Below are 11,918 nucleotides of genomic sequence, written 5' to 3' on the forward strand. Positions count from 1 at the left end.
CACGGCGACAATGTTGCGGACAACAAAACCCTAACCTGGACAGTTCTGTTTGCGTTAAAAAAAATAAAAGTGGCCTGCAAAAAAAAAAAAAAAAAAGAGGTAGTCCGCAGAGGAAAAAAAGTTGTCCCCAATTGTCAGACATTTATTTAAATGAACTGCACATGTGATTGTTCTTTTTCCCCTGCCAGCCTGCCTGCTGCACTTTTAAACCAAAACAAAACGATCTTTTTCAAATTGTTCACAATAAAAGAAAATCTGAAATCTAAATAACCTATATTTCTGTGTACAAAAAAAAAAAAAAAAGTCAGCACATTTCTGTGATGCAAGGGACAAATAACTAGCCTGGTGAATAATTTTGCTTGCTTGTTTGTTTGTTTTATCATATCCTTAGCAGTGGCGTTATAAAGTTCTCGAAAAATGCAGTGTAAGAACTTTTTTTCCCGCTAATGACTTTAAAAAAAAAAGCATTTATCAGCGAATTGAATTTTTTTTCATCGCGTCAAATAGCGTTACCAGCTTTAAAATTATCACCATTTAGTGTCTGGTGTTAACAGGGGCGGATCCAGACAGAATTTTCGGAGGGGGCCATTTGGAAAAATATGATGCTTTGGAAATTTTAGAATTTTACAAATATCAATATAGCCCACCTTTTAACCAGAGCTTTTTTAGGAATTTTCACTAGGCGACACAAATTGAACATAAAGGCTGTATAACATTTCCCAATAATTTTCCTCTTTTCTGAACAAACGTGTGCATATATCATTGCCTCAAAGTGGTATTCCTGTAATCAGTACTAGAAGTTTCTGAGGCGACTGGTATAGGACTTCTGTTTTAAGAGGAATCCGATATGAACCAACCGTAAGTATAATATTAACTCCGAAGTAAAGGGGGGCCCGGGGGTTGCTCCCCTGGAGAAATTTTCGAATTTCTAGTCTTAAAAACGCATTTTAGACGATCTCTGGTAATGTTTGGGGAGAAGAGATTCCGTGGCGCTCCCCTGCATATTTTTCGAAATAGTAGCTCTAAGAATGCAGTTTTAGACGATCTTTGATGATGTTAGAGGGAGGAGAGATTTGAGGCCCATCAAAGGGAATTTTTCTGATTTGTAATCTTAGAAATGTATTTTAACCGTCTTTTGTAATATAAAGGGCTCGGGTGCGACCCCCCCTCCCCATTTTTTGAAATTGAAACCATAAAAACGCAAACATTATCTCCAATAGAGGAAGGTGCGGAGGTTCTTTTTTTGCAATTAGAGCTAAAAACGCAGTTTAATACGATCTTTGGTGATGATATGCGGAGGAGAGATTCGAGGGCCCACACAAAGAAATTTTTCTACGAGTAATTTACAATCTTAAAGATGCATTCTAGTTATCTTTGGTAATTGTAGGGGAGAAGAGGTTTGGAGTGCTCCTCCGGAAACTGTAGCTCTAAAAAGGATGTTTTAGACGTTTTTTGGTGATGTTAAGGGGAGGAGAGATTAAAAGGCCCATCCCAAGAATTTTTTTAATTTATAGACTTCAAAACGAATTCTAGACTATCTTTGGTAAGGTTAGGGGTTGAAGAGATTCTGATGTCCACTCCCAAATTTTTTTCAAAATTTAACTCTTTAAATTAGAAATGTAGGCAATCCATGATTCATGAATAACTCTTTGAGGACCAGCAGTTTTTCGAAACTGAAGCTCCAAAAACGTAATTCTTGAAAACTTTCAATGACGTAAGGGGAGGAAGGAGTTCTCCATCGGAAACATTTTGAAACTCGGGCGCTTAAAACAAAATTTAGGCCGATCTTGAATGATGTTGGCGAAAAGGAAAGGTGGGGAACCCTCCCCTAGAAACTTTTACAAGTTACTTTTTTAAACGCTGTTTGTAGACGATCTTCGGTAATATTAACAAGAGTGGTTTGGAGGGTCCCATATTAAAAAGTGAATGAAGAATAATTACATAGCACAGCATAAAGCCAGGTTAAAACTTAAATCTAACTTTAACTTAATGCGCAATCATTAAATTAATTTTATTATTAACAAATTTTCGTTCGTCTGTTCGGAGGGAATATCAAAACAGGTTGTATATCTATTGACAGGCTAGTAAAAAAATATTTTTAAAATATTATAGATAAAATGTTTCTTTAAAAATTTCTGTACAAATTTCTTTGAATCTTAAGCTAGGAGCTGCTTTTATTTCCAATGTACATAAGCGTAGGTTTTTTGCAACATAAATTTGTAAGCAAAATTCATACTTTTAGCTTGAAAATTAGAAAAACTAAGTTTTTGAAATGAAATACATTTAAAGTATGAAAAAGAACAACACAAAAGCGTTATATCATACAAAATCTTCGGATCTAATTGCGCTTATGTTTTTTTCTCAAATTGGAATTTCCTTTTAGTTTCAACTTAGTATTGCATACAATATAGTTAATCTGTGTAGGTGTTAATTACTAAAATAACTTACCATTTTTTAAATTAGGAGCTGAAAAAATAGTTTTCGTTTTATCCAGTAGTGAGATGTTGGCTCAGGGGTGTGAATCTATTTCTCAAATACCATATTTTTATATTGAATCACATATAAAACTAGACACAAATTTTCTCTAGATTTCAAAATCGTGATTTTTTTTTCTGACATAGCAAAAAAATATGTGTACCTTCCAAAGAGACCGGAAACCATCCGGGTATTCTTGCTTGCTTTGTGGGAGACACCGCGGTCATAAGTGCTAAATGAACTCAAATATTTGGTATACACTTGATATTTTTGAAATTTTCGTGGGGTGGCCATGCCTTTCCTCTGCCATTGTTTCCATTCATGTTAGTCTTCACATGAATTACAATGATTTTTTTTTTTCAATTTAAGCAAAAAAAACTATACTTGAAACTTCCTCCAATGTGGTTTTATGGCTCCTTGGCATTGTTTTTATATTCATGTTAGACTTTGAGGAATAATAAGGATTTTTTTAATATTCAACTCTGAAAAAGGTTTTTAACTGTTTTTGAAATTTTCTCAGGGTAGCGATGGCCCCCCTCTCATTGTTAGACTCTGTATGCATTATAAGGAAAGTTTTTTGCATTTATGCTCAAAAAAGGTTTTTTTAAACTATTCTTGAAATTTTCTCGGGGGGGGGGGGGGGTCTTTACTCAACCCCTTTTTTTTGTCACGACTCTGAATTTTCGGTGAATATATATCAGTGATAAGTTTTAAACGAAATTCTGAGATTATTTTAGAGTTTCAAAGAGTTAAATGCTCAACCACTGCTTAAATTTTATTTTATTTTTTTTAAATTTTTGAACAAAAATTAATATTATTAACAGAAAAAAGAAAAAATATCACAAAAACACCCACATTGAAATTTTGTTTTACAATCCCTCCCCCCCCCCCCCTTCCCCACGCAAAATCATTTGATTTTTCACAAAATGAATCTATTTTTCACAAAAAAATGGACCCTATGAAAAATCCTGAATAGACCCCTGTTCAATAGCCAATGCATGTTTGCAAATGTCAGGTGTCCACCAAGGCAGGAGGTGGGGGGTCATCAGATTGCACCATTAAAACTTTTAGGGGGGGTCCCGTTCTAGAGAGGGAAGTGCTTCAAAGAATTTAGGGCCATTGTCTTTGGGGGGGGGGGGGGTCATCTCCTGCTTTATTTTAAAAATAATTATTTCAAAAAAAGACGTTTTTTTAAAATCAAAGCCACGCTAGAAATTTTGCAGACAGATTATGAAGTTCTAAAAGCTTGTCGCAGACAACCACAAAACTTTAGCCACTGGGGTGTGCATTGCATTTTTTTCTCCTTTTAATACACATTTTTTTTAAACATTTGCTCATGTTAATGCTAGCAGCATCCCTTTATTTAAAAAACCTTTTGTAACAAAACTCAATAGAAAATACAAATGAAATTGAATTGATCATCTAAATTTTACAAGAAATAAGTTTGGTTATGGCTCTGAAGTATTTATATTTAAATATTCTGTTTGCATAGAAAGTATGTTGTTGACAAATATGTCAGTAAAACCAAATGTTTTTGAGGGTTTAATTTCAATGTTATTTATTTTTTTTACTTAATTTTATTCAAGGTTTTTGTTTGTTTAGACTGAACAATATTAAGCCTAACCATCTCTGTTATGATATTGTCAAAGCATTTAATATACAATGCAAAATTTTGGACACAAGACGCTAAAAAGCAGAATATTATTGAAACAAAAGGCTTTCAATTCATCACATTTTTAAAAAACTCAAGTAGAAAATTTCTTAAAGCATTTTGTAGATTTAAAGCCCCATACAGATGCATAACTTCTTGCAGATTGTATTTAAAATTTGTAGTTTTGGTAATAGACATCAAAATACTTGTACAGTTTAAAAGTTAAATGTAGCTATCAATCAGAAAACGTCAATTCATATGATTTGCAGTGCCATAAAATTGTTCAAATTTTAAATGCATCAATTATCAGTGGTGTGAAACTTCACTGTGCCTTCAAATCTTTATTTTAAAAAAAATCACAACCAAATTTTAGACAATCAGCAAGAACTTCTGCATCTGTATGGGGCTTTAAATTTACATGAGGCTTTCGAAAAATTATTTTCTACCTTTGAGTCTGTTTTAAAAATAAGGTAAATTAAAAACTTTTTTCTTTCAAATGACATTGAGTATGAAATTCCACATTCAACCCTTTTGTTTAAATAAAAACTAAATTTGAGACACCCCTTTTTACTCAATTCTATCTTGCTTTCCTTCTTCCCTAGTACATCAATTACATTCCCAGTTTTTCTTTTACAATCAGCTATCATATTTTATTTATGTAGATCCTTGCTTACTTTAATCATCAAATTTTGAAAACACTCCAAAATTCATCTTCCCTTCATATTACTTTTTGATTGATTTTTCATTACTATATTGGAAATAACACAACTAATAGTGAAAAATAAATTTAAACAAAATTATTTTAATAACCAATTAGGAGTTATTCAAAAATAAATTTCAAAGCACAGTCAAGGAAGGTTCTACAATACTCTTAGTTTAGAATATAATTTAAACAGATTAGTACTTCTACTGATAGATTAATTAAAAATGAACAGATAAGTAATAATGGAAAATTATGCAGCTAAATTTTATTTTGGAATTCCACAATTTTCAGCATTTAGATTTGGGCTTTTTCTGCTATAGGATAATTGTTCATTTATATTTCTCCCCAACCACCTCAGTAGGAAATCATTTGCAACTCGAAACATATTTTGTCTGCAAAATTAAATTTGAGTTAATTATATTTCTTGCTGCAAGATAGTTCTTTTCAATTATTACAGGTCATAACTTTAACAAACTTGGTATTTGAAATAAGTATTTCAAAAATCATACATTTATCTTCTCACTCTTGTAAAACCATCATCATCAGCATTATTACGTGTATCTTTTCGGAAGGAATCTCTTTCATCTTTGGTATCCACTCTTCTATCCGAACGATCATTGCTTGAAAGATTGTCTCGAGCCCGCCAGGACGATCCACCAGATGGTGCAGAATCTTCCTTTCTAGCACTTCTCCAGCTATCTCCAGAAAATCGAGCACCTGTACTCCTTTCCGTCCTTCCTCCACGATCAAATCTATCTCTGCTATCAAAGCCCTGATCCTTTCCGAAGCGGTCTCTTCCGCTATCAGGAACATCTGATTGATCTCTATCAAAGCCTTGAGGTGGTCTATCTCTCTGTTCTCGAGACCGATCACCTAGCGGCCTCCTCATATCTCTATCATCTCTGTTTCTGCTTAAAGCTCCAGACCTCCAATCACTTAATGGGCGATCCCTATTGTCATCGGATCTTAATGGGCGATCCCTGTTATCATCAGATCTTAACGGGCGATCCCTGCTGTCATCCGATCTTAATGGGCGATCCCTGTTGTCATCCGATCTTAATGGGCGATCCCGATTATCATTGGACCTTAATGGGCGATCCCTATTATCATCTGATCTTCTCCACGAATCACCACTACCATCCTGTGGCATGTCACGGAAAGATCGAGAATCTTCTTTTCTCCATACTGATCCTTCCTCCTTGGGCTTTCTTCTCCAAGCATCGTCATCCCTCTTGTCATCTCTTTTGCGCCAATTCATGTCTTCTTCAACAGGAGGTCTGGATTCTTTTTCTTCCCTTCTTGATCCCCAGCCTTCTTTTCTCTCTGGTTCCCGCTCTCTTAATGATCCAGATAAGGGCTTTTGAGATGGCATGATTGAATCCTTCAAACTCTTCTTTTCTTCATCTTTCTTCTTTTCTAAAGCAGCCAACTCTTCTCGGCGCAGTCTTTCTTCAATTTCCTTCTCTTTAGCTCGTTTTTTAGCTTCAATTTCTTCCAACTTTGCTAAAACTTCTTCACGTTCTCGTTTACGTGCCTCGTCTATCTCACGTTGTTTCTTCTCTTTTTGGTCCTTCAGCCATTGTTCTCGTCTATCTTGTTTTCTTTGCTCTTTTCTCTCTGCAAGACGTTTCTTTCTTTCTTCCTCAAGGACCTTTTCAAAAGCAGCAAACTTTTCTTCGTAAAGAGATGCACGTTCTTTCTTCAGACGTTGTAGAAATTTATCTCTTTCTTCCTTCAACTTTACTAGGCGATCTCTGTATTGGATCGATATAGCACGCTCTTCCTTAATAGCTTTGATTCTCTCCTTCTCATGCAGCTCCCAAAATTCAATGTCTTTCTTTCTATGTTCTTGGTACTCTTTCTCAAGTAATTCAATCTCTTCTATCCTTTTAGCACGTTCAAGATGATCTAATTTTCTTTCTTGCTTCCTCAGTTTGGACTGCAGCTCTTTTCTCTCACGATCTAATTGCTCAACTTGCTTATTTAATAAATCATCTGGGTCTAATTTTTCCAGTTCTAATTCATCCATTCCTTCAAAAATCCTGCATCCAATTTCAGTTTTTTTAAGTTGTTCTATTTTCTCCATCACCACTTTTCGTTTCATTTCAATCTGTTCTCGTAGCAATCTCTGTTTCGTCCGTTCTTCAGTTTCTCTAGCCATTCTTTCTTTTTCTGCTTCTCGCAGTTTCTGCTGTTTGTCCTCTTGTAACTTTCGTTCTTCTGCTTCCTTTTGATAACTCAAATTTTCTAACATCTCCTTACGTTCTTCAATTATAGCTTGACGGTTCAAGATGCGTATGTGATCTTTTGATGATGTTAACAGGTAAGCTTTGATTATTTCTTTGCTAAGATCCTTCCTTTCTACCTTCATTTTATCTGGCCTTATGATACTCACTGCTTTCTTCAACACAGAGTTTATAAATACCAGCTGATTCCTCATTTGTTCACTGGGCATACTTTGAAGATGAGGACCTTCTACTATTTCTATTTGAGATACATTTAATTCTGAGCCAAAGTGAAAACACTCCTTTTTGTGATCAATTCGTACCTGCAAATCATTTCGTCTGGATATCTGAACAATTAAATATTCTAGTGTAAATGGCTGAATAAAGGGAATTAGGCTCAAAAGCCTAGAAAACTGGATAGTTTGATAAACTTGACTTATTTCCTTAACTAATCTAACAACAGTAATGTCCTGAATAGGTGGAATATATTGCCGAAGTTCTGGAAAGTCATCCCAACTATTTAAAAAGTCAAAGCATTGCTGAATACGCGAGCATAATTTCAGGGGGTGGAATTCTGTTTCCAACCATCTGTATAGGTCTTGAAGTTGAGTGGGAGCATAATGAATTATTCCAAATCGTACCAGATCTTTAATAAGATTGACTCGAGTAGGGGGATTGGGGAGTCCAAGCAATGTAGATAACAGGCGGTGATTCTTATCAATCACATTTTCATCAGTTTCAACCAGGCGATCAATTTCAGGACGATTTGGAGGCATTGGTATAGCAAGCGTTGCAAGAATGACACGAGAAGCCATTTTTGATATTTCTTCAGCTGTGATATTCTTTTTTTGTTCTCTTGATAAGTAGAATAGGCGAAACAATGCTGCTGCATGAAACAGATAATTTTGGCTTTTCCAAAATACAAGAGCAAGTTTCTGATAATAATTTGCCATAAGCCTGGGATTTGGAGCTTTTTTGGATAGATTCATTAAGCCATGAATATCTTCGATTGCTTTGTAAGCTTCCTGATACAACTCCATTTGAATAGCGCTGTCCAGCTGCACAAGTCGAGTTTCCAAATGCATTGCTTGGCTTTCAGGATTATTCAAGTTAACTGATGTTTGCTGATTTTGATGCTTGTGTATGTGCCCAAGATGAGCTCTAAGATTATCACAGAGTTTACGAAATTCCGTCTTTCGATTGTATTTCAAACAAAATCGGAAGGCTTCTTGAGCAATATCATGGTAAAGGCGCTCGACTCGTGAATTATTACGCAACAGCTCCAAACATTGACGATAAGACTCCCAGAGAAACTTTACCCAGGGAGCTAGCACGACTCGATCGGTTCTGTCTTGTGTATCTTCACTGCTCACAGCACTTAGCAGAAGATCTTCTGGTGTTTGGACTTGATCTAAATCATCTATGTCAACAACACTTTGCTTAGACTCTTCTCTAGCAGCTTCCGTCTTCTCTTCAGCCAATTTTAAGTAGCCACGAACTACATCTTCCAAAGATTTAATATTAACTTGTTGACAGATATTCCGATACTGAAATAATCCTTCTTTAGCAACATGACTTCTTTTTAAATCAACACATAGTTCCAAATACTTGCTCATAATAGGCTCGTGAATTTTTTGCCATGTTCTGTGTTTTCGACTTTTAATAACATCATATAGAGCATCAAGTGCTCTTTGCTTTTTACCAACATCGATAAATTCGTTGGCCCTTTTCAGGGCATTTTCTGGCCTTTGGAAATAAAGCGGCATTTTGGTTCGTCCGATGTTCAGGAAGTACAACGATTATTAGGAGAAATGATCAGTGTTAAAACCAACCGCATATAATAACACATGGAAAAAATAGAATCACAGTGAGTTTTTCACTTTTTGATTTGTCTGACTATTCCGAAAACGAAAATAAAACTGGATGTGATACAAATTTATCATCCAGCAACGTTGAACGAAATGTTGCATGGATGATTACGGGCACAGTCAGACTCTATTGTACATTTAACGCATTAATTATTCCGCACGAAGACGATTTTCAATGCGAAAGAAAATTATTGTTTTGTAAATAACAACTCTGTTGGTAAATTTAAATCAAAGTGTCAAAAAATATTCAACAAATTACAATTATCAGGAAAAATAACACAAAGAGTCAAACAATGGCTGCAATTCGCTAGCAACCCTCTCAGTGACTTGGCGTGTTGTCAGACTTTTGGCAATGACATTTGGCAATCATTTTGATTTATTCAAGCCACCGAAATTTGTCATTCATGCTGCCATCTGGTGAAGATACTACGTACAAAAAATGAAATTACTCGCACATCCATCGGGATTTTTTAAAACATATTTTGAGTAGAAGCCGGGTTTTATGCGCAAAAATTTATCAAAATATGCCATAAAATATCCTTAAATTTGCACTAAAAATTCTAGAACTAAGCTTTAACTATTTTTAGTGAAATTTTTTATGAAAGCAAATTTCACATTTCAATAAAAACACAAAAGACCTTTCTACTCTTGTTTTTTTTTTTTTTTTTTTTTTTTAAAATATTTTTGGCGATAACACAGTGGTGACTTCCCCTCTAGGTGCACGTAATGGGGCGGAGTCACGGACAGACTGCGCTATTGAAATATTTAGGAGGGGGGCGGGGTATTTTGAGGAATATTTTTCTCATTTTTGGGAGGCTCTCGTGATATTTCTGAGGGTGAGACCTTGGCCTTAGGGGGGTGGGGAGGTGGCACCCCTGGATAACATATAACATGCAAAATAATCTAATGATCCAAGAAAAACCACAGGTCACCTGATCTTTTTTGTTCTTGGTGAAGAACAAAATGTTTTTTTGTAATCCTTCTTTTATGAAAAACATTGTATTCATTCATCAATTTATTGTATCAATTTGTATGAAAAACGAGTAATATGAAGTTATTTTGAAAATTTTCCATTATAAGCATTAATGAAAAAAAAAGCAAAAACGTGCAATTGCATATGCATTTAATCCAAGATTCGGGCTCTAATTATTAGGATTTCTTTCTTTATAAGAACTCCTCGTGTAATTAATTAGAGTCAGATAGACAGATTGTAACCAACTGTTCTACAGAAAATCAGAAAAAAATTCTTTTGAAACAATAACTGCGGATTGAGTCTGGAACGAACGGGAAATACGATTTCAATGTTAATGCAAAAAACGAAGAAAAAAAAATCGAAAACTCAAATTTGTTCCTGCAAGTTTTTTTTTTCGCAGCTCAAATTCGCGTTAATTCAGGGGGGGGGGGACAACCGCCCCTCAACTTTTTATGGTTGATTTATTCAACCTATTTTTACTTTCTTCTATATCTAATATATAGAAGAAAGTATTGGATTCGTGCAAATTTTCGAATTTCGAATTTTGACGGATTCGAACGTTTTAAGGTGTGCTGAGTCCATTTCGACTATTTTTGGAAAATGTCTGTCTGTCTGTGTGTGTGTATGTGTGTGTGTGTGTCACGTCTGTGTGTGACCAGTTTTTTGTGGCCGCTCTACAGCAAAAACTACCGCATGAAATTGAACGAAATTTGGTACACATATGTGCCCCTATGTGAACTTGTGCCCATTGGTTTTTGGCGCGAATTCCTCCAAGGGGGGTGGAGCAATGGGACGTTTTTTGAGTTACGCGTGCTTGCTATTCCTCAGGAAGTAACTGGCGGAATCAAACAAAATTTGGTCCATATGTTTCCCCTAACAGGAGCAGGTGCTGATTCAATTTTGGTGTCAATAGCTCAAACGGGGGTTGAATTATAGAACGTTTTTTGTCGTCAATTGTGACTGCTGTATCTCAAGAAATAACTAACGGAATCAAACAAAATTTTTTTGACAAGTAGCCCTTAGTGGGTATAAGAGCTGATTTTATTTTGGTGTCAACCAGCTAAAAAGGGGGTAGCGCAATCGCCCGTTCTTTTTTTTCCATTGTGAGTGCCCTATCTCAAGAAGTAATGCAACGTTCTGGTTGAAATTTGGAATATATGTGAATCCATACGTAAACAGGCTTTGGTTCAATTTTGACTCCAATCGCTCCAAGAGGTGTTGATTTTTTTTTTTTTTTTTTTTTTTTTTTTTTTTTTTTTTTTTTTTTTTTTTTTTGCGAATAAAAATAGTTTTATTAATCCAACAATAAGAAAGATAAATCGTAATAGATTGTCGTCTGCGTATTTCTCGTGATTTTAATTGTATGGAAATGATCGGAAATATTATCTCAATTATTTAAAATTTTTAACTGTTGCCATCTTATGTTTGTTAATAAATAAAATATTTGTAATTAATTCAAGTAAGGCTTTTAAAGTAACTTTCAATTTTCGCTCTTTGTTTTGTTTTTACAATAATTCAGACATTGGGATGGTCGTCAAGTTTTTGCATGTGTAATTTTGTTTTTGTTAGGAATATTGCTTCCTCGTCAAGCATGGGGAGGGATCAGAAAAAGGAAAAATATAGAAGAAAGTTTCGTGATGGCCACAACATACTAGTTTAATTAAGGAACCAAAACTAGAAATAGTTTGAAAAAAAACCGGAAATATCAAAATTTTCAGAAGATTAATTATTTTTTTTACTTTTGTACACCATTTTATGAAGCATTATTTAGCTCCAGGGACGTGTAGAGAAATTTTGGGACCCGTCAGAAAATGACTTTTACGTGCAACCTCCATATTGTTTACCCTATTTATATTTCACCCCTAATTTTAAAAATCTCTGACCCCCCGTTCAGGCTCGGGCCCGGGCCAACAGGTGGTCCTTCTCACCCCCCCCCCTCTGCATGCCCCTGTTTAGTACAAGCAATTACTTTTGTTATTGTATTCATTGTTTAAATATAATTAGTAAATCAATTGTTTTACTG

At 35.0% G+C, this 11,918-nt stretch overlaps 1 protein-coding gene across 1 annotated transcript; it reads right to left on the minus strand.

Moving 5' to 3' along the window:
- Positions 1-4,908: 4,908 nt before the first annotated feature.
- Positions 4,909-9,010, minus strand: LOC129219630 (eukaryotic translation initiation factor 3 subunit A-like). Its single transcript, XM_054853888.1, has one exon. The coding sequence runs from the start codon at positions 8,818-8,820 to the stop codon at positions 5,341-5,343; it is 3,480 nt and encodes a 1,159-aa protein (XP_054709863.1). The 5' UTR covers positions 8,821-9,010; the 3' UTR covers positions 4,909-5,340.
- Positions 9,011-11,918: the final 2,908 nt, after the last annotated feature.

Source organism: Uloborus diversus, chromosome 4, assembly GCF_026930045.1.
Source record: "Uloborus diversus isolate 005 chromosome 4, Udiv.v.3.1, whole genome shotgun sequence".
NCBI classification, from domain to species: Eukaryota; Metazoa; Arthropoda; class Arachnida; order Araneae; family Uloboridae; genus Uloborus; species Uloborus diversus.

Coding starts and splice junctions, on each gene's coding strand:
- LOC129219630 (XM_054853888.1), bottom strand. CDS start 8,820: ATGCCGCTTTATTTCCAAAGGCCAGAAAATGCCCTGAAAAGGGCCAAC.